This window comes from Argentina anserina, chromosome 2 (assembly GCF_933775445.1).
Source record: "Argentina anserina chromosome 2, drPotAnse1.1, whole genome shotgun sequence".
In the NCBI taxonomy this organism is placed as follows: Eukaryota; Viridiplantae; Streptophyta; class Magnoliopsida; order Rosales; family Rosaceae; genus Argentina; species Argentina anserina.
Window position 1 is genome coordinate 16,606,348 of NC_065873.1, and position 22,542 is coordinate 16,628,889.

At 38.2% G+C, this 22,542-nt stretch overlaps 4 protein-coding genes and 1 non-coding gene across 5 annotated transcripts; 2 read left to right on the forward strand and 3 right to left on the reverse strand.

The window, feature by feature from the left end:
• Positions 1-2,858: 2,858 nt before the first annotated feature.
• Positions 2,859-6,525, reverse strand: LOC126783702 (protein PEP-RELATED DEVELOPMENT ARRESTED 1, chloroplastic). The gene is made up of 9 exons (XM_050509218.1): positions 6,199-6,525; positions 5,931-6,086; positions 5,724-5,792; positions 5,441-5,611; positions 4,627-4,770; positions 4,263-4,418; positions 4,077-4,142; positions 3,765-3,824; positions 2,859-3,501 (listed from the first exon to the last, which is right to left on the reverse strand). Exons 1-9 carry the CDS (start codon positions 6,523-6,525, stop codon positions 3,457-3,459), a joined length of 1,194 nt encoding a protein of 397 aa, XP_050365175.1. The 3' UTR covers positions 2,859-3,456.
• Positions 6,526-6,593: 68 nt separating this feature from the next.
• Positions 6,594-6,666, reverse strand: TRNAK-UUU (transfer RNA lysine (anticodon UUU)). Its single transcript has one exon. It is a non-coding gene; the product is annotated as a tRNA-Lys (tRNA).
• A 2,515-nt stretch (positions 6,667-9,181) lies between these two features.
• Positions 9,182-10,536, forward strand: LOC126783630 (uncharacterized protein At5g48480). The gene is made up of 2 exons (XM_050509134.1): positions 9,182-9,527; positions 10,090-10,536. Exons 1-2 carry the CDS (start codon positions 9,274-9,276, stop codon positions 10,352-10,354), a joined length of 519 nt encoding a protein of 172 aa, XP_050365091.1. The 5' UTR covers positions 9,182-9,273; the 3' UTR covers positions 10,355-10,536.
• Positions 10,537-15,009: 4,473 nt separating this feature from the next.
• Positions 15,010-15,643, reverse strand: LOC126784498 (putative lipid-transfer protein DIR1). Its single transcript, XM_050509962.1, has one exon. The coding sequence runs from the start codon at positions 15,594-15,596 to the stop codon at positions 15,288-15,290; it is 309 nt and encodes a 102-aa protein (XP_050365919.1). The 5' UTR covers positions 15,597-15,643; the 3' UTR covers positions 15,010-15,287.
• Positions 15,644-19,957: 4,314 nt separating this feature from the next.
• Positions 19,958-21,573, forward strand: LOC126784400 (uncharacterized). The gene is made up of 4 exons (XM_050509865.1): positions 19,958-20,401; positions 20,499-20,720; positions 20,945-21,112; positions 21,267-21,573. Exons 1-4 carry the CDS (start codon positions 20,393-20,395, stop codon positions 21,318-21,320), a joined length of 453 nt encoding a protein of 150 aa, XP_050365822.1. The 5' UTR covers positions 19,958-20,392; the 3' UTR covers positions 21,321-21,573.
• The last annotated feature ends 969 nt before the right edge of the window (positions 21,574-22,542 follow it).

A 22,542-nucleotide genomic window follows, 5' to 3' on the forward strand; every position in this document is an offset into this window, starting at 1 on the left:
ATATATGATGTAAATGGCCTTTTCAGGCAGCCTTGAATTGGTGTAGGGTAACTTTCGCCAAATGTTCACTGACCAGTCCTCATTCTTCACCTATGGTATCATTTGGAAATGAAATGATTTGCCCAAAAGAGCAAGAACTTTTTCAAAGTTAATCATTTGGGTAAACTTAAGGGGATAATGGTTTCAAAAGAGCAGAAACGAAAATTGTTTGACCTAATTGATCAGAGAGATCGAAAAAACAAACACCCGTGCATATAGGTGCCACTCCTAGCATTTCTAGAATTTCACATATAATTTCAAGAAGATTTCTACCTTTTCAATCTTTGTTGTCCAGTTGTCCTGGTAGCTTTACTTCTTCCCAACCAAAATAGCATAAACTGTTTGTTTCAAGTTATGTGTTAAGAAACTAATTAACTGCAAGACCAACCTTCCTGCTTTACAATATGATCGGTGTCCATCACTGTCATTGAATAGATTGAATTATAGTGGGTAAGTTGGGTAAATCAAACTCCAAGACACATCATGAATAACCTTCATTGTCGTTGAATCAATTATATATCAATCTAACTTACCCACTACAATGATTTATCCCCAAAATTTCCAGAAGAATTATCACCGTCATTTCACCACTTCACGAATCACTTCTCAAGTCTCATGTGGCGATTGAGAGAATGTATCACTTTAATTAAGGACATATGTTACCGCTTTGAAGATTAATATTACAATTTTAAGAACTCATTTTACAAATTAAGTTAATTATATGCATGCATGCATCTTATATAATTTTTTTTGATTGATCGCTAATTAATATCAGTGCAATCAACTTGTACCGATTAGATTAGTGACATTAAAATAGTTAAGCTTGTTTATGAATCAAAAATCAATTAGGAGAGTTTTTTTATGTGATGAAATCATTTGAGGAGAGTTAGCTAGAGACATATGCACTAACATAGCATCCCCCACAGACCATGCATACTCATGGTTCTCTTTTCTATCTAGACACATCTCAATTATCATCATACAATAATTCATTGCTTAATTATTCTTAATCTCTAATATACATAAGAGCATACTAAAAGTGTCACCAGATCCGTGGGTCTCAACTTCTATTTATATCATATAGTTGTGAAGCACCAATTCACCAATATCGACTAGCTTTTATATGTAGATGTGGTTTATTCCATAAATAAAGAAGCTAATCCAATCGACAAAAAACATGGGAGGGACAACAATGGTAGACCAACCCCAATGTGGGTCGAGGAATATATAGATGAGAAGTAGGCGTGGTGCCAAATCCAAGTGGATACGTAGTAGGAAGGAGTTCATATTTATTCATACTATTTACTTTACAAAAATGGCAGAGAGAAAAAAAATTAAAAGGGGGAGTGATGATGATATATATTTTGAAGAGGGCGTGGGCAAAAAGCTTTGTCAAATAGGGTGATTTTACTAAGCAGTACTTCAATTATTAGTCATTCTAACTTTTAATACCTCATGTTTGGAAACTATTACATCGGTACCTCAAATCTCCATATTAGCCTAATTTTAGTTCCTTCCGTCAATTAATACCGTTAGTGAGTTCATCTCACACCAATTTTCAAGGGCATTTTTATCACTTCATTTCATAACAAAATAAATTAACATAATTCATTTATCACAACTATTACAAACAAGCTAATTAGCTTTTGAGGGATAATCTTATCGGCATCGTATCGTTTGAGGGTAAAACGATATCGCGTATCGGCATCATATCGGTTGAGGGATAAAATGATATATCGAGAATATATCGAGGATGTATTTGTATATATCAGATTTTATTGAATTTACTTATTTTTAATTAAATTTATAATATTTATAAATTTATAATTCAATCTGTACCGAATAAACTATGAAAATTAAAATAATTGAATATGTTGGCGATATAAATATATGAAACGACACCAAAAAATAAAAATATGTGTCTAAAAATGATTGGTTGAGCTCGAAATTCATCATAAACTCTCTTGTCATCGAATTCAAACTCAAACTCAGTATTAATATCATCCTTTTTATCTTCATCCTCATATTCCATTAGTTATATGGGTTATATATCCCCAAACGATGTCATTTAATAAAAATTAAATATAGATAATAATTATATATATATAATGAGAAACAAATAAAAACTTTTCAAAAAAAATTGGGTCAACTCGATTTTGACCCGATATATCGAAGTTTGATTGATATATTGGAATTTGATTCATATTTAACTGTTGACCGATAAATTCAACCGATATGAGGATATCGTATCTGATTGGAAATATCACTGATATATTCAATATTTAGAATATTGGTTATAATAAGATGCTCAAAAGACTAACATGGAGGCTTGAGGTACCAACAATGACGGAACTAGGATTTAGACTTGTGGGGGGTTCAAGTCCAAAATATAAGAGTTTAGAGTATCGTTATAAAAAAACGTTTAGTATGTTAAACTTACATTTTTAGATATTTTAAAATAAAATAGTTGAGTAATCTAGATATCTAAGATGACCAACTGTGAAATATTCAAAACCCGACAACATTTCAATATTTTTTATAATTAATTAGTATCGTGAGTGCACATTAGTACTATAAATATCAATTGTGTCTTTATTTTCTCATTTTCTTGTAAGTGATTAAAAGCAAAGTTTACAAACTCCTCTCGGTACTAATGTAATAGTTTCTAAATATGAAGTACTAAAAGTTACAATAGCTGATAGTTTGGGTACTATTCAGTGAAATCTCCCTTACAATAGCTGATAGTTCGGATTCCTGTATAGATATGGCGTCTTCAAGGCGTTCTCTGCTTCCAAGCACGTCAAAAAATTCCCTATTGAAGAAGTTTCTTAGAGAATACCCAAGACCCTTATATGCAAAGCTCAATTAGGGTAATTCGCAAGTTGTAAATTAATGACTTGAATGGGAAGTAAACTTCAAATGATCAGGAACTAAATAAAACACAGGACTCGTCATTACAATTTACAACAGATGAAGAAACCGAGATACTTCACTTCTGACTTGCTGGCCATTGTAAAAAGGAGATAGTCAGAGGCAAGCTCTAGCACTGTCAAACGTTATGCAATCGATAGCAAAAATAGGCATTTCATCCTAAATGGAGTTTACATTCTTCCTGCCAAACAGTGTTTTTCTGTACCAGCAGCTACCTGCTTTTGACAGTTCAAGCAGCTTGTTTCCACTGCACTCTAACCTGAATTTAGGAACTTTTCTTTCAGACTCCTTGCGAGCGTTCAAGCAGCTTGTTTCCACTGCACTCTAAACCTGAATTTAGGAACTTTTCTTTCAGCCTCCGGTCAACCCACCAACTGTCTGATAATTTTCGGTTAGCAATAATGACCAAGGAAACTAGACTCGTCTATATATTATCCATTTCAGCTGCTCAAGATTAAATCCATAGGCTGATCTACCATAAAACGTTTAAAATGCTATTTCCTGAAGAACTTCAAGTGTCTTTTGATGAACCTGTATGTGAGACAAGGATACAAATGAATAACCAGAAGAATGTTGAATAACATGACAGCAAAATGAAGGAAACTATAATGGGAGATGGTATAACAAAACTATTTACGCCAATCGTGACTTATCAAGCAATTTACATATCATACAGAAGATTGACATAGTGAAAGATGGTTTGTGTCATGACAAATCCTGTGACTTCTTCATAGATGAAAATAATAAGAACCATTTTAAAATACAATTTCAAGACAGTAACTAGTGAAGGTTACCCATTCTAGATGTTGTGCTGTGATGCCAGAGACATTTCCTCCATATATGCCACCTAAGACCTGGAAAGTTAAAAGTATCCAATCAGGATTCACCCTATCAAGTGAAGGTTACTTCATATGTCAGTAAGATTGATCAGAGTGACTCGGGCAACTTTCATGCTACACACAAGATGTTTCTTGATTACACATAGCACGTTTGCTTTCCCGACTTGACCATATCAAGCATTTTGGACACTATGAGGTTACAAAGGAATTGAAATAACTTTTGGACAACCTAAAAGCTAAATTGTGTGCATCAAAATGACTTCTCACCTTGGATACAGTTTCAAGAAACATGCCAGGGCGCACAGGTAGCGCTTTTCGTCCTGTAACACTTTCCTGCCAGCAATGATGCATAGGTCAGTATAATACAATATCTATATGGACAGATTGTGTTGCATGTTTACATAATATGCACTGTTTACACAACTGTCAGCAATATACTGTATTTGAACCCACCCTTCCTGCAATTCCACTTCCCTTCTTGCTGGTAGTATTTTTGTCATCACTGCCTGACTCTTCTGCACCTTCGTCTTTTCCTTCCATTACATTTTTTATCATCTCCTCCACAGTCTTCCCCGGTTTCAAAGCTACCAGTTTGGTTAAGAAGTTCACCTGCACAGACAGAAGTTTTAATATGGTCGTCGTACCTTATGATGAAATGATCATGGAATCATCGTAAGTAGAATGCAACTTCCAAAGCATAGAGATGAACTCTTAGGAAACATTATGATACTGACTCATTATAAAGAAACAAATATAGGGTACTGAATCAGTTTGGTATTCTATAATTTTTTTTTGTCAAGGTAGTAGTAGTTCAGACCTCTGATTCAGGAAGAGTCTTAAACCCACGATCATTTCTCTCATCTAGTATTCCACCGCCCATCCTATTTCGAGCTTCCTCTCTGATCAAAACAAGCCTTGCAAGTAACTTCCGATCCGGAACTACTGGCCGAGTTTCCATTGTCTTCATTCATAAAGTGGAATCATTAGCAGAAACAAGAACAGGCTTTAGTACTATGTTCAACTATTGAGAAAACAAAAGTAAGTTGTTTCTCAAAGTTCATCTAACATGATAACGCAATAAAACATGAAAACACAGTACTCAGTGCTAATGAATGGCACTACATATTGCAATACCCTAAAAGAACAGTACCTTATTTATTCTCACTAAAGCATATTAATTAAAATAGTTATTGACACAATAAACAAAATCTTTTAAAACGAGAATCTGATGATGTTGTACGAAGATTTGCCAACATAAAAAGTGTTCTGCTCATACATTTCAGTTTCAACATGTAGGAGTCAACATTCAACAATCCCCATTAAACATTACCCATGAAATGCGCCAACTACAAAGTTGATGTGGTAAACATAATTTACAAAAATGCAACAATTAAAACAATCAAGCCCGGTCAAGAGTAAAGTTTAGTGATGGTTTTAAAGTAGAAATACAAAAGCTGGTCAGTATCATTGTTAGTTTAGAGCTAGCCAGAAAACCAGCTACGAAAATGTTAAACTTGGTTTAATTGGATCAGCAACAGACAGAGCGCATCATGATTTGCCCAACATACAATGTTATTTAATGGAAAAGACACTCTATTCAGAACCTTATAGTATAAGTTTTTAGTGATTACCTCCAGTAAATCATCAGCTTGATTGGCAATTTCATTTAGATTTGCAGCTGGAACATGAACTTTGACGTCATTTTTACTTTGAAATACACCACCACCAGCAGCCACTCTGCGTAGTAATTCCTGTCTGCTGTCTTTCAGAGGAGTTCTACACAGTAGGCCAATCACTTGAACCTAAAATTAAAAACATTCATCGCATTCAAACAAGAAGTACCCTAATTTGCCAAAGACTAGCAGTCTAGCATTACAAAATAATCAGAAAACGACCTAAATGTAAAGTTCTCACGTGTGGGGGGCATTTTTTGGTAAGGTAGGATAAGACTGTGTCCTTGATCACCTCCAATAGCGACTTACGCTGACAAGTGACAATTAAAGATCATACCATTCAGAACTAAACATTGCATCCAAAGAATGTACAACAATTGACAGACCGCTAGCTGAATCATATTAACATCAAAAACAATAGCAGCAAGTAAAAGGCGAAATCGGAAACCTTGTCATCTTGGTCATCATCAGCAAGCTGAATCATGTAATCCAAAGCCATCATGAAGCCGGCCTCCATCTCATCCACTCTCTTCCCCAGCACTCCTTGTGCAGCTATCTCCACTGCCACCTCTTCAGACGCCTCATCCATCTTCATGTCTTCCAACTACACCAACATGTCAACACACTAATCACTTTGATAATAATAATAATGAAGCCTAACGTTTTTATAATCAAAATTAAATTCAAGAACTGGGTGTATTTAGCTAAGAGCTTACGAGGGTGATCATTTCTTCGAGGACAGAAGTGACTTGCTCTCCACCTTTGAGGAGGGCTTCAATCTGGGCCGGGTCGGTCTTCTCTTGGGTGGTTTTATCCCGGTTTTGGGCGCCCAATACGTCATCTGGGAAGCCTCCACCGACCTCGTAAGAGCCACAGAGTCGCTGGAATTGCGGCTTCTTTTTGGGTTGATGATTTGGAGGGAACTGGGAATGAGTGTAGTGATATGAAAAGGATGGGAGAGAGAGGAGAGTAATTGGGTGGCGAGATTGTGATGGTGAGAATGAAAGAGTGGGGAAGAAGATGGTGGTGGTGCTCTGCAACATTTCTGGGGATTTTGGTTGGGTTTATGCGACCCCAAACCCGGCTAGGATAAATAAAATAAATGAAATCACGCCGTCTGTGGGAATCGAACCCACGACCACACGGTTAAAAGCCGTGCGCTCTACCGGCTGAGCTAAGACGGCTCATGTCTTCTTTTGTCGTTTATTTCAATTTTAACTGTATAAGGGTAAAAGGTAATTGTGAAAACTGAATGATTGTTATTCCTGTGAAATTCCAATTTATATGGTTTGAACCTTGGAGGGGTTTTTGCTTCTCTGCTTCGAACACGGGCGGTGACTTTCTAGTGGCGGCAGGGCGTTTGAAGCCAAAGTGCCGCTCAGTGGCCGGAGGTCGGTGACGCCTCGATCGATCTCGGGGTGCTACTCTTTGGAGATTCGGTGTGGGCGCTTGGGCTCTTTTTGGGCCTGGGTATGGGTCATTTTAGGTGGTATGGGTCTTTGGGCCCATGTTTGTGTTTTATTTAGTTTAATTTTTTGCTTTCTTTGTTTTATGTTGTCCCTTCTCGATGAGGGGGTTTTGGGTTGGTATGGTGGTGTAATTGGAAGTGTCGCGGGGATGTCATGATTATGGTGTTAGGTCCAGGGACTATCTTATGTCGGTTAATTCTCGTTGTCAATGTACTAAAGAGGGTTGTTTCTGCATATATGCTGGTGGATTCAGTATGTAGTGCTTGCTATAGCGATTTTTTTTTTTGAGATTGGTCGAAAGGAGGTATTGAGACGTCTGGAGTAGATTACGCTACAATTGAATCCCTCTTGGTTTTTTGTCCACTGTAATCTCTATTTTCTTAGGTAGGGATGAGTGAGAATTATCACGTACCTCCCTTGATTTGTAATTGTTGGCATAGACTTATGCTCGCCATAATCAGCACAACTATCAGCGTATTAAGACTAATAAATAGCCAAGTCTCGCAATACTAACAGTGAGTCGGCCGCACTAGCTATGCAATGGGCCGCCCCGCGGCCCAAACCGACTACGGACGCGCCCTCACGCACATCCGAAGAAAGACTCCAGAGAACCACCTTAATTGGACATTGTCCCACACCGGAAGAGGAGTAAATGATCTACCTCGACTCAACAATAAAAGGTCAAACCCCTGACCTCATAAGGTAAGTACACTACACCCTCTACTGTTACTCTGCATAAATTACCATCAGCCTAACTAGAACGTCTGAGAGTTGAAGACCACGCCACCGTGGTCTCCACTTTGACAACTTGTGCCATTTTGTGACAGGAAATGAACAAGGAGTACGGCGTACTGCATCCGCAAAGAATACAACGTATCACATCAGTATAATTCACTACGTTAACAGTAATATTGGATTTTATTTAGATATATACTTACCTTTTCTAAAAAAAAATGTATATGGCTCGTATGCCGGTAGAGTTGTGTCCATGTCTACCATGTGCTATTTAAAGTCTAGCAGATACGTAGAAGAAGGTGAAGATAAATTACTATCATTTCCTAGAACAACATAATGATAAAATGAAAAAAAAAATAGTCATTGGAACTTCATACCAAACCGTATTTTTTTTACCAGTGGAACACACTTGTTCAATGTTGGATTTGTGACTATGATAAAAATTAAAGAGTACTTTAAAAGATTGACGAAACTACACATTTAAATTAGGGAGCAGAAATTTGCCCACCCAATTTTACAATCCACACTCAATTTATTTTTTTAATAAAATTAATTATTATCTTATTATACAAATTTTACTAAAAATGAAAATTAGAATGTGGATTGTAAAATTGAGTGCAAATTGCACTGCCCTTGATTTATCACCAAATTGAGAATTTTCTTTTTTCCTTGTACGCATAACCAAAATACAAGATAAACACAATGATCTAACTCACAAAATAACTTCCTTCTTCCTCATTAGCGTGAAACAAAAAATTCACACATGGACACACTCACACCACCACTGCATCACATTGGTCTCCCCTTTCTTTCTTGGTTTAATTTTACATTTACAGCATGGGCAGGGTAAAATTACCGTGCAGCACAAATTGAACAGTTATGGGTTGTGACAGTTGATGCGCCACCATCATAAACACGAGATAGTGGATGCGCCTCCCCTCAACCCCACACCAATACTGCCATATATTTCGAATATTGCTCCAAATTTAACCCTCAGTTATATTGATGGCCCCATATCGAATAATACATGAACAAAAATTTATGATCACAATTTATTAATGCAGCCCATTTTCACTAACCACTTATCTAAAAAAAGAACAGTAAAAGAAAATAAATTCATATTAATAGTTTAATGTGACAGTGCCTACCGGGCCTTCCTTTTGTTTCCATCGCTATCCACTTTTGCAGACCTGAAAACACACTGATCGGAAGAACGTACGGATTCATACCACGTGGACGGTTAAAAACTCGTCCCCACGCGAAAGGTCATGAAAAACCGAAAGGTCAAGCAAATTAACCCAAAAACCGGTGATCAATGCGTGACAGGCCGAAGGTCATTTCGGGAAAACGCGAGTGGCAACGCATCGTAATTTTCCCCCAAAATCCAGGGTAGCGCCACAACCCAACGTTTTTTAAAATCCCCAATGTATCCCCAAACGGTTGCGCTTCCTCGCTTCTATAAAACCCCTGCCCCACCATCAGCTCCAAACCCACGCCTTTTCTATTTTCGCCATCACTCTCACAGAGCAAGGGTTTCTCTTCCTTTTCTCCACTCTCTCGCTTTTTAAGCTTTTCGTTTTCTCATCAATGGCGGACCAGGAAGTTCAGAACGGCGGAGCTGTCAAGGCCGCCACTGTGGCTTTTGACCTCGTCTCTGTGCTCGAAGTCGAGGCTCCTAAGGCGGAGGAGGCTGTTCAGTTCTACAAGGAGGTCTTCGGGGCTGTGGAGGTCGAGCGCGGCGCGAATCCCAAGCGTAAGGCGGACCAGGAGCAACCTCTCATCCATGTGCTGCTCAAGTTTGGCTCCGGCAAGGTCTTGGTCGTCGATCGCCTTGAGGAGGAGTGAGTCAATATTTATCTTGACTATTTATTTTTTTTGCGCTAAATCGTTGTATTTTGTTAGATCGTTTAGATCTGTAGGTTTTAGAGGCTGTGACTGTTGTTATATTTTCATGTTGACTTTCTCTTTCTAGCTTTTGGTCTCTAGCTACGTTATTAGATTTTCGTTTATGTATTTGATTCTGCATGATATGCTATTTTTTTGTTGACTTATCCATTCGGTTTGTGCAGTTTGAAATTATTTACTGTTTTTGTTATTTGATATTAGCTGTTTGGTTATTTGTTTCAGTCCAAATAATAATTTGTATATAATTTGTCTTACTGGTAGTCTTCTTGGTCATGAAAGTTAATATTATATGTTTCTTAGTTTAGTTTACCAAAAGCCTGTGGAAATTTACTGTGTGGAAGTTATGAGACATTTTCCAGTGATGAACATAATCTGAGGTTGTTTCTAATTTTAACCTATTTTTGCCTGTTTATTATTTAGAAGAATCCGTTTCAATATGTTATTAAGTCTTGCTCCGTGTTGATTCGTTTTATATACTGTGCTTTGTTTATTGACCAGGTTGAAGACTAAGAAGAACAGTGCCTTTCAATTGGTCTCTGAGGATGATGTTGAGGCTGTGATCAAGAAGGTTGTGGCTGCTGGAGGGACTACTGAGAGTGGTGTGACTGAGGACCAGGCTTGCTTCCCTGGGAAGCACATCTCCGGCAAAGTCACGGATTCGTTCGGAGTTTCCTGGACAATTGTTGGCAAGAAGAGCACTACTGAGAATGGAGCAAACAGCCCTGCTGCCGAGACTGTGGCGAACAACACCACCGTTGCTTAGGTCTAGGCTTCTCGGCTATGATGATCCGGTTTTAATCTAATGTCTAATCTAGTAGTAGTAGGGTGAATCAGCTAGGCTTATTCTGGGTTGTGTCTTGCCGTTGGTGCTTAATCCGTGCGTTTATTTTGAGGATATGAACTAGTTTTTGCTATGATATTGTGGCATTGAACTCAGTTTCTATGTTTTCTTCGTTTTGCTATGCATTGGATAAAGGCTCTCATACTTATTTCCCAAATTGCCCTAAATTTTCTCATCGTCTCCCTTCTGCACCTTCTGCCTGCATCGTTCTTGACCGAGCCAAATTCAGCCTCAGACTCTCCATTTCGATTTTCTTCTCGGACGCTGTCATGGCTTCCCGCCGTCATATCTCATGAAAACGGCCACATCTTATTCCTTACTTCCCCCGTCCTTGGATTGTACATGCGCAAGATGTAGACAACAAATTGACGATGATTACATCTAGGTATTTTCTGCAATTTATGGCAACGACTTGGGCTACTTCTGGGTGAAAGAATATCAAAATATCATGCCTTTTCTTGTTTGAGTGAGTGGCTCTTCAATTCGATTTCATTTCAAGGAATTCTGCTCCCTCGACTTCATAGTAGAACCATTCCTTGTTCACTTCGAAGAATCGAATCTGATTTGTGGTATATATATGGGTTAATTTCAGATTTTAGTGAAGATGTGGTCAAGAAGAACAACCTTAGCAGCTATATTTGGGTTGTTGGGTGCAGCCTTGAAATTGAGATTATGCTTTCTAGTTCATTCCAAAGTTAGTTGGAATTGAAAGTGTGACTTCGTAGAGAGAAGAGTTTTTTTCACCAACAGTCCCTCAATTCTGGTGTACTTACCAATGTGATACCTCAACTCTTAATCGTATCAATGTGATACCCAGACTCTAGTATTGCTATCATTGAAGTACTTCCGTCAGTTTTATTTCAACTTCTCTGTCATCTTGGTGACGTGGCAAGTACGTGAGGCCCACAAAGAGGGTTAAAAGACAAAATTAACCCCATCTGAGAGGAGCAATGTTTTTCCTGCCCTTTACCTTGAGAAAGACACCCAATAATTCCAATTTTGGCGCCAATTTTCCCTCTCTACTCCTTAATTTGTGTCTCTTATCTAAACTAAAGAACTACCGCCAACCAGTCGACCACAATCTGATAAAATCTAGATCAAGCTCATTTTCTATTTTTTACCCTAGCACTTCTTAAACTAACAGAATAAATATAGAAATTTATATGGAACATCTCATTTCCACAATCTCATAAGAATATAGAAACACATAACTTAACGAAATTCAAATACATGTTTAAGTCATTAGTTCTTACAAGCAAAAATCATGGCAGATCAACATAAAATGTGGCAACTAATGGTACTTAAACATGTATTTGAATTTCGTTAAATTATGTGTTTCTATATTTTTATGAGATTGTGGAAATGAGATGTTCCATATAAATTTGTATATTTATTCTGTTAGTTTAACAAGTGATAGGGTAAAAATAGAAAATGAGATTGATCTAAGTTTTATCAGATTGTAGTCGACTGGTTGGCGGTAGTTCTTTAGTTTAGATAAGAGACACAAATTAAGGAGTAGGGAGGGAAAATTGGCGCCAAAATTGGAATTGTTGGGTGTCTTTCTCAAGGTAAAGGGCAGGAAAAACATTGCTCCTCTCAGATGGGGTTAATTTTGTCTTTTAACCCTCTTTGTGGGTCTCACGTACTTGCCACGTCACCAAGATGACGGAGAAGTTGAAAAAAACTGACGGAAGTACTTCAATGATAGCAATACTAGAGTCTGGGTATCACATTGGTACGATTAAGAGTTTAGGTATCACATTAGTAGGTACACCAGAGTTGAGGCACTGTTGGTGAAAAAAACTCTAGAGAGAATGAAGAGAAGTATTGGAATAAACATATTGTGAATGTTAAAAGAGTATTAAAAAAATGTGAGGGTGCGCAAATTGTAAAAGGGTGCCAAAATCAGCACTCTTAATTTAATTTAATGGTGGTGTCGGAATGTTGGTACAGGGGATGACTGACCTTGACAGTAGTCGGGCGGCCACCATGTGTGGTTGGATACGTGTCGAGGTTGTGCGTTTAACCCTTTTACTGTGGGTGGCCCTAGTTAGAAATTTGGGGAACCGAATGGACCAAATGGTTAAACTTGCTAGAATTTGCGGGTCGGGTCCCAATTAGATCCATCATTGAAAGTGACGACCCCGTTGGGGTTTTTATATGTGATCACATAATTATGCGGTCCTTAGTTCTAATTATTCAGTTAATTGGTGTCTGGTAACTTTCTATAGAAAATGACTTACCGCAATTTGTCATTGCATTTCTGCCCCCTGTTTGGTGGAGTAACAAAGTTCTTACTCAGCTAATATGGCTTTATTTTTAGATCCGTCTTCTGTTGGGTGTGTTGTAAATTTTCTCTAAGAAAATAACCTCGGTGATTTCTTATTTTGTATGTAAGCTATATATTTTCTCCATAATCCACGTATATAAGGTTTATTCGTGACCAATTCCATCAAGAAACTGTTTCAAAGGAATTGTAAACACAACTTTTAGATGAGTGAATATCAATTGTGGTGCTAAACCTCATACATTATATATTCCTGCCTCTAAATCATATTATTGCACACAACTAAGGATGATGATCCAAATTAAGACAGAAGTCTGATGATAAAAAAAAAGGTGCAACGAGGGTTTGCTAAAATGTGATCAGCACCCTGGAAATAAAATTCATGACTGGAGTTCCCTTTACACTCGTTTTATTAACCCCAACACAAGTATTCCAAAGCATGGTGCTTGAACATAGCACAACTATCATGACAGAAGTGAACAAACACGATCTACTATATTGGATAGAGCTAACCCTTTGCTTAGCAATTGGCAGGAGGGGTGAGGCCGCACTTAGCCGGAAGTCCCATGGCGAGCTCGGGATCGATTCCGAGAGTAGGCAGAACTGGCGAGGTCTTGTAACTGCAAAGGCAGTTCAAGTCAGCCACAGAAAGATCCTTGCAACACTCGGCAGTCGGATCAGACGGGTTCGGCTTCATCACCGATGGCTTGCAAGCAGTTAGAGCATCCTCACTCATATTGCAGAAGCTGAAAGCTCTTGACCCTTCCAAAGACACAAGCATTGCCACCACCATGATCGCCATTAGCTTATTGAAACTACCCATCGTCACCATTTTGATCAGATAAATGGAAACTGGCTAGTAGAAGTTGTATGATCAGTTGTGAATGTGTGACATTGTTGAATGTGAGAGCTTGCTTATATAGGGAAGGAGAGGGAGTTTTGGAGCCACAAGTATGAAGCCCGTGAATGAGGAGAATATTTTGGCTGTATTCTCACAGTCACGGGGTGCTTTCTCTTCCACGAATGATATTTTATGCTTTGTTTTCGGTGTCATTTTTGGATTGAAGGAGCACACAGGAAGGTCATGCTTTGTTTTGGTTGTCAATTTTGGATTAGACGAGCATACAGATAGAGGTTAAGACGTTACGTGAGTTAATGACCGCGTGACCAAAATGGATTCATAATTTTAGAATTAGAGGAATAACTTGGGTTGCATGTCTTTTTTCGCGTTTGTGTTCAAACCTAATTCTAGATGTGCCTAGGCAACCAACTATAGCTACCACAAAGGTAAAGCAAAAGCCGTAGATGATTTATAAGATGGAATCATGGAAAACATAAAACTCAAGCAAATCCGACCAGCTAGTGCGCCATGCATGATGCATCGGAACAGTGATACTTGCAATTTAGTTATATCGCGCGCGGCATTAGCCCTTGCGACGTACAGATGTGCCCCTTGCTAGTTTGCTCAAGTACCACTGCTTAGGTGGAGTAATTGCTGTGAAATATATATAATCTTTTTCACGTAATGCATGCATTTGATTCACTAATTAGAACTTGAAAATTAAATTTATAATTGTGTAACCAGAATAAAAATTAAGGATAATGCATGTTTCGTATATGCCGCAGATCGTGATGAAACTATGAAAGGAGAGGGGGCTCTCTTATATATATGTATTTTGTTCCTCAGGCATGCATTGCGCACACTTGCTCGATTATATAAAAAATCCATTGGTTGATTAATTTCCAAGTAAGTCCGTGACGTGATCGATATATCTTGTATTCTTGTTCCTTTGCCTTTTGCATTTGGATTAGTCCTTGTTATTAAGTTTATCTAATACAAATTCAAGCAGTTGCTCGTCCTTAGTTGGCTCGATATCAATGAGGCTACGATAACAAGCTATGTATCATGAAATTGTCATTGAAAAACAAGTTATCTAGATCCAGTTGTTCATCTAAAATCTAGCAGTCCGTGATATATATCACACGCGCGCGCGCAATTCACTACAAAAAAATTGAGCAAAGGCCACAAAAATTTACCACATTTGTATGAGTTTTGTGGGATTTTAAGCAATAGCCACCTCACTAAAGGCCACAAATTGACCACAAACTTTGCTCAACTTTTTGTAGTGATTATGCATGATTTCATCAGCCTTTAAAAAAATGCATGATTTCATTAGTTAGTTGTTATCGTGGAATTGATTAGTAAGCTTACGGTTTAAAATTTGGTGTAATATGTTTGTGGTATGTGACTATAAACTGATCGATCCATAAGTTAAACTGTTTTAAAATAAAGATGCATGCATTAATCATCTGAACCTTCTCTGATAGTTTCAGATCGAAGGAATAACGATACAACGTATAATTCACGAAGCAAATACAAACCATTGTAAAACAAAACATTGCATGGAACAAGCCCTAAACCCTCGACATGATCACAAAACACGACGTAAAAGATCACCACACAAAAGTTAATCAACGACTCGATATGAAAACGAAGAACATATTCTTGAGCATCACTCGCCATGCATATACGTACTGTGATGCTCCGCCCCATGTTTTGAAGACAACTTAGGCGCAATTGGCAGGAGGGGCGATGCCACACTTAGCTGGTAGTCCCATGGCAAGATCGGGAGAGATTCCGAGAGAAGGCAACACCGGCGAGGCCTTGTAAGAACAAAGACACCCCAAGTCAGCGCCAGAAAGAGCCTTGCAACACTTTTCGGACGGATCTACAGGGTTTGGCTTCGTCACCGATGGCTTGCAAGCAGTTAGACCATCGTCATTCATCTTGCAGAAGGTGAAAGCTGATGAGCCTTCGAAAAACACCAGCATTACCACGACCAAGATCACAGCCAACTTGATGCCCATCTTCACCATTCTGATCCCTAGTTCTATGGATTTGGAAGACAGTGTTCTTTAGCTAGTTAAAGTAGTAGAACTTGTGAGTATGTAGTATGGTTCAGCCTACTGCATCTTATATAGGAACAAGAGGAAGTTTAGGAGCCACTAATGTGAAATCCGTGAATGACAATTGGCAGTATTTCCGGTCACGGGGAGCATCTCCGTCCACATACTCGATTCTTTTGTTTTGGAACTCATGGCCAGTGGCCAGGTTGGGAGAGAGGGATGAGGAGCACATGCATAGAATTGTTAACAAATTAAAGAAACTCATTAAAGAATGACTTTGGTTTTCATCCGTGACTTGATTTTTCAGATTGAGTCTTGCTTATGTGCGCTGAAAATGATCACTTCAGTCATCGAATTGGCTAGGGTTTATCATACTTAATTATAGCGTGGCATGTTCCAAAATTCCAAATACTCAAGTTTAACAACAGCAGTAGACTTTTGTTCAGAAAGAACGTACATACACTCAATAATCCCACAAGGAAAAGCAAACTACCTAGCTAGGCAAAACACAGTACTGTCTAGCTATTCCATGCATAACTAGGACTCTAATTCGTTGATTTGCATTTCAGGCTTCAAATCGTTGTTCTCAATTCTTATTTATCATTTATCTACAAGAAGACTAGAGTGAAAGCACCAATTGAGCCCAATTTCGTTTGATTTTGATACCGTCGATCATATTTATACTTATTTCGAGCCCTTTATGTTCCGAATTGTTTTCGATGTTTGATTTATGTTTTTAAACGTGAAATTTCAATGTTGGTCGGTAAAAGTATTGTGGAATATATGAATGAATAGGTTATTATGGTGTGTATATATATACAGACCGTTTCAGGTGCGGACGTTTCAATCCGGCAACAGTTATTATGGTGTGTGAAATATGTAAAAATCAAGTTTTTGAACAGATTATGGCGATTTCGCGATTCCGGCCGCCGTGGGTTGCCGATGGAACTCCGACTGGCACAAACGGGACCGTCGGGAGGTGGGGAGTATGGCTGTCGTGGTCCGCCCCACCGTTGCGGCACGCCGTCGCTAGAATTGGCGAATTTGTACCTTACGTAAGATACAGACTTTCGCATCTGAAAATCCTCCTAATTGGTGGACTAATTGTAAAATCGTGTATGACCGAGCCGCTGCGCATGACGTCTGGTGCACTACATATTGCTCCCATGGGTGTAGTCTATATATGTATCCGCCTAACAATTACCGTTGCGAGATCATGCAAGTTCTAGATCTTGACATGGGGTATTTACAGTTAGATTCTTGCACAAGGTGTCACAATATCTGCTTCACCAGCAACATAATTGAGGATCTCCATCGAGTATTCCTTGCTTTTCATGATTGACCACATTTTGCTCTTCGTCTCCTTGAGAATATCATCTTCGTGTTGAGCAGCTCGATGAACAAATCAACATCTTTTGTCTCTTGTGAGTTGCACACTCGAGGCAAATCTAATACAACCAATGTATATATGAGCTACAACATTACTCCCATCAAGTAATGCCAACATGGCGTTGAATTGAGGAGAGTGATGCATTTCTGCTTTAAACAGTTCCTACTACAATCTTAGCAACATTAAGCTGACTCTTAGGGGTAATATACTTTTGGTTATGATTGATTATGACTTATGAGCCTTTTATTTCAAAATGATAGGTTCAATGGTATGTCGTAAATGATGATATGCCTTTCTAATTCTTACTTGAAAATGTTTAAAAAGAATATGCTAGGATGTTCAAGGGTTCAGGTGTGTGGGATATATCCCCATTTCCATTTGGGTAGGACCTCATATTTCTTTTTCTTTTCATGCAAAACAAAACTTCATTATGCATACAACAAATTATAGAAGGTAAAAATAGAATCAGTTTGACCCAATGGCCAAGCAAAGAGGTTCTTTTCCTCAATTCCAATACATACATACAGAGACAATACATGCAGTGATCTAACCCTAATTCTGAGCCATGTTGAATTGGTCAAATTGGCTCATAGACATATTCAATGGGATACCAAACTCCCATCTAATGCATTCAATGATGAAGATCAATACAGAATTTGAAAATATAATTGCATCTGGGTTCCGGTAGCTGCTGGTTTAAATGGAATTTGAAAACACAGAATAGGGAAGGGGCTCAAGGGAGCAAGAAAGCATTTTGCTTTAATTTCTTAGACCAGTACGCACTGCCAAAACTACTTTCTTTGATAGAGGATTCAGGTATCTTAAGAGAAAGGGCCCTCTCTGCTCATCTCCTTTTGCTCTACTCTGTATTCCCTGGTGATTCTTGTAGGGTAAGTTAACAGGTTGGCCAGAATCTCCATGAATGAAGAAAGTGGAGTTAGATAGTTTCTTCACTTATTTTGAAGGAAGAGGATGCTATGCACCGTAACCGACCCTTAAAATAATACTTAATACCCAATCATATATTTTATCCCAAGAGTGACGCCGTTAGCATAAAATAAAACCTACAATAAAGCAAGTCAACACTCAACACACTAACACAGTCGAAAACTATGGAAGGATATCTAACACAAATACATATTTGAATAAATAAGCAACGTATTATATAGTAATTAACATAACTAACATTCTAAAATAAGAGATACTTGGCGGATGACACATTATTGAGGAAGAAGAGTAAAGTTTGTAAGAGAAAAAATGAGTACCGTTAGTTATTTGGAGATGTTTGGCTTAGGTCATTAGGAGAATCCCAAAAATAAAAGATTTAAAACCTAATTTTTTTTCCTTGTCTTAAGCTTAGAGATGCTTGAGTCACCCAAAAAATAGGCTAGATCGGCCCCTAGTTGGATTTCCATATTTGAGGTCTTGACGCATTGCTTTTCTAGCGGATTGAGGTGTGGTTTTTGGGAAAGGGGTGTGCAGCATAAGGGGTTGCTCGGATTTGTTCACGTCATTGGAGTTTTGTTCTCTCATTTGGGCGTTTGCTAATGGATGATGGTTGGTGCGTTTCTCGGTTGGCGACATTGACGACGGTAACATGCACGGTTTGGGTGAATGCATATCTTTTTTTGGGTGGATGGTAGGGATGACAAAAATACTCAGCGGACAGGATACCCCACGGGTATTCGACCATAATGGGTGAGTGTTTCGGGTAAAATAGAGTAACGGATATGAGGATTCCCACTATCTGAATTAACGGAAACAGGTAAGGGACAAAGACGGTATTTCGATCTCCATCCACATACCTACCCAATAATATATTATATTTTTAATATATATGATTAATATATATTTACTAAAAAAATTAGTATACAAATTAAATAAATAGAAAAATATCAAAATACATTTTGTGATTATTTGCACGTATAACAATTTTTGATGTAAGAAGATAATTTTATCATTATATTCCGTATAGTTTACTGGATTTTTTTAATATTAAAAGAAATTACTATTAACGAGTATTGAGACATGTATGAGAATTTAATCCCCCTAAGGGTATGAGTGCGGAGAATACCTAGTATCCTACGATGAGAATCAGGCAGGCAGGTACGGGGATGCAAACAAAATTGAGTATGAGTATTATTTATCAATTCTCTAATCCTACCCTCTCCATTGCCATCCCCAATAGATGAGGAGGTTAACACTTAACAGAGTTTAAAAGCAAATCACATGTTTAGGTACGTACTTAGGCACGTGCTGCTGGTTGTGATCCACCGCTGGAGTTGTGATAGGCTCCCTATTTGGAATAATGAACAAAACCCATCAGCCGGATCAAGACCAAGAACTAATTAGAATTTTAGAACAGTCAAAATCAAATACAACCAAAACCATGAAAGTCCAAATTTCTTAGAGACCAGAGCTTGAAAAGCCTGATATAAGCCACACCCTCTAACTTATACAACCAGTTTCCCAATGCTGTCTTCCTCTTATTTTATGCAAATAGAATTCTTTATCCTGAGAGCAACCTTGTCTTCTGCAGCAAGTTTGAAACTTTTAACTGCAATTCTAACATGCTGCTCTTCTGATGCTCACTGCTTCATTGTGTTTGACCTCATAGGAAAAAAAAAACTGACAACCTACAACCTACTATGACTTGTCCTAAATCAACTATTTAACCTCGATTAGATTACTCATGCTTTAAACTTTGCACAGAGCACCAAGCCCTCGCTGCTCTGGGTAGGCGTGTGGGGTTTGAGAAAGAAAGCAAAATCTGCATATGTGCCAAAGGTCCAAGTTCACATGCTCTGCCTTCAGATATTGAATACAGCGACACACACTTACCCTCCTCAAGTATGAAAACTTGAAGAGCCAGGCCAAGGCATGAAGGCAAAGAAAGACCCTTTTCCAGGCTTTGGCATATGCAATATCTTATGTTAGGTCACAGCAGAGACAAGCCAGGCAAAAAGCAAAAATTTAAGGCCCTGAGAAAAGCCAAAGAGCCAGAATTTGAAAAAGAAACCAAAAGGGTATTAAAACTTACTCCTTCTCTTGCAATTCTCTTCCTGCCTCACCTCTCTGTCTCCTCTATGAGACTTCGTTATCTATAGTATAGGGTATTCACTTTTCTTTCTTTTCACTAATACCATACCCTAAATTTTAATTGCATTGCTTTGGATCCCATACCCCTCCATTGCTTTTACTACGTACCCACACTCCACCCAATTCTTCTTTATATAGCCTATATAAACCCACGCTCGCATTCACCAACAGAACAGCAAAAGAGGGAAGAAAGAAAGAAAGCAAAGAGTAAGAAAAGGAAGAAACTTTGAAGCACCCTTTGAGGTTTTGAGGTCAAATATCTCCAAGTTCAAGCTCAATGGATCAAGTAAGTTTGTTCTTTCACATAAACACTCCGATGGGTATTGTTTATCGCAGATGTTAATGGGATGTGATGTTTAACTTGTAGTGTTTTGTGAATATAGGACTACTTCAGGAGGAGTCATCAAGTTCCTGCCTTTGGGAGCTGGGATTGGAACCAAGACCTTCCCTTCACTCAGTGCTTTGAGTCTGCAAGACAAGCTGGGTTTCTACGATACGCTACTTACTCTGATGAACATAGTCAGGATCGCGATTTGTACGTCACCGGTGACTTGTACCAGAACGACATCGTCACTCCCGCCATGATCGTTGTTCCTCGTCGAAGGGTAACCAAATTTGAATTCTTCCATTCATGAAGCACTTCATTTTCCGTATTATGCAAAAAATAGCCCAAAATTTTGGTTTTTATTTTATTTTAGAAATAGCTATCCCAGAGTCCCATGTTAATTTTAAGTCCAAATTTGGGTTCTTTTTGGGAAATTAACTATGGATTGAGCTATATTTAGGGTATGAATTTAGTTCTGATGAGTGAATTTGGTGAAAAATGCAGAACAAGATGCGTCACCCGCAAGTGAAAGGAGCTAAAGAGGACCCTTGGGTCATAGGTGAGGTGAAGGAGCCACCAAGCCCACCTCCAAGGTCCAGGCCCAATCCCAAGCCAGTGGATGAAGATTTGTACAAAATCTCACCAGAGCTACTCTATGCTAAAGCCAAAAAGGTAATGTGATGTGATAATTTACAGTACCTTCAATTAACAAAATTGCTTTTTTACCTCTTTTGTTTACTGCTGCTACCTGTTCTTTTTGACCTTTGCCCTGCATTGAAAGTAAAAGTTTCTACTTTTGATATGTTTTCTTCTTCTACGTTTGCAGAAGAGAGGATTGGGTTTCTTTTCAAGCTGCTTGCTGCCAACATGTGTGGCATGAAACAATGAGCAAGTTTATGTGGGAGTATTAGTGAATATATGACTAAATATGAGGAAAGAGTAAAAATATGTGTTCTCACTTTGAGATTGTGAGCATTTGTAATATACTTTGGTCCCAAATTTCCTGTAATCCTTCATGTGGGTTATGAGGAGAGACTAGGTTCATATTATTAGGCCTACTAGCTTCTCCTTTGGCAATGGATTGGAAATGTATAACTTTATATATCTATGGATCTTTATATTTTTCACTGTGATTTGGATAGGAGATGCTAGCTTGCTAGGTTTTGTAAAAAGATAAAAAGGGTACTTGAATGTGGGATATAATTTGAATATTCGATCAATTTCATGGATGGCTTCAAAAGAAAAGATTATAGTTGTGTGGATATTTCTTTGTCATGCAAAGAACAAAAGAAGAAGGCACTATAGAATACCTAGACAAGTAGTTGGTTAGTTTTTATGTGGGAAATTGAGCATAACCTAACATAATTTGATGGACTGATGGACATGGTTTTTGTAATTATGGATGCTTTACAACTAGGGGTGGACACGGGTCTATCCGGTTCGGTTTTGGACAAAACCCATAACTCAACCCAAATTTTAAATTCAGTTCGGTTCGGTTCGGTTTTTCTATTTTAGAGACTGTGACCCACAACCCAACCCAACCCGTACGGTTCGGTTCGGTTCGGGTTCTTTTTCGGTTTTACCCGTATGTAAAATACGTAATATTATATATTAATTTTAAAAGTACAAAATTTAACATAAAGATGAAAAATTAATATTCTAATGATTATTTCATACCTAATTGACTTATGCCTCATCATTTAGCCCGTGAATCTGAAAAGCTCGCCGAGGCCCGCAAGCCCGATGGGCTTTTATCCGAAAACAACACTAATATGTCATAAGGGAATACCCATTACGAAAATGCGAACACTTAAAGCCGTTTGCATATATGAAATCACCTAATTTTTGTCACCGATTGTGTGCGGTCACACAAAAAAAACTCATTTGGCAAAGCCCCGGTCAATGAGGATTTTAATATGTCAAAACGCCTTTTTTTTTACCATAAGTATGGACGGTCAATCAATATCCAAATCGGACGAAATTTTTATGGGTTCCAAAAATATATATACTGATCACATCTGCTGGTGTTGATCGACCATATTTCAAACTGAAGTTATCGATTGCCGAAGTGTCCACTAATGTATCATACATTTATATTAGGT

What these genes read in the sequence shown, in the direction of transcription:
- LOC126783630 (XM_050509134.1), top strand. Translation starts at nt 9,274, where the DNA reads ATGGCGGACCAGGAAGTTCAGAACGGCGGAGCTGTCAAGGCCGCCACT. An exon ending in GTCGATCGCCTTGAGGAGGA is followed by an intron (nt 9,528 to 10,089) that starts GTGAGTCAATAT and finishes TTTATTGACCAG; the next exon opens with GTTGAAGACTAAGAAGAACA.
- LOC126784498 (XM_050509962.1), bottom strand. Translation starts at nt 15,596, where the DNA reads ATGGTGAAGATGGGCATCAAGTTGGCTGTGATCTTGGTCGTGGTAATG.
- LOC126784400 (XM_050509865.1), top strand. An exon ending in TCGTTGTTCCTCGTCGAAGG is followed by an intron (nt 20,721 to 20,944) that starts GTAACCAAATTT and finishes TGAAAAATGCAG; the next exon opens with AACAAGATGCGTCACCCGCA. An exon ending in TCTATGCTAAAGCCAAAAAG is followed by an intron (nt 21,113 to 21,266) that starts GTAATGTGATGT and finishes CTACGTTTGCAG; the next exon opens with AAGAGAGGATTGGGTTTCTT.
- LOC126783702 (XM_050509218.1), bottom strand. Translation starts at nt 6,525, where the DNA reads ATGTTGCAGAGCACCACCACCATCTTCTTCCCCACTCTTTCATTCTCA. An exon ending in CCAAAAAATGCCCCCCACAC is followed by an intron (nt 5,612 to 5,723) that starts GTGAGAACTTTA and finishes TTTTAATTTTAG; the next exon opens with GTTCAAGTGATTGGCCTACT. An exon ending in GAAGTGGAATTGCAGGAAGG is followed by an intron (nt 4,143 to 4,262) that starts GTGGGTTCAAAT and finishes CATTGCTGGCAG; the next exon opens with GAAAGTGTTACAGGACGAAA.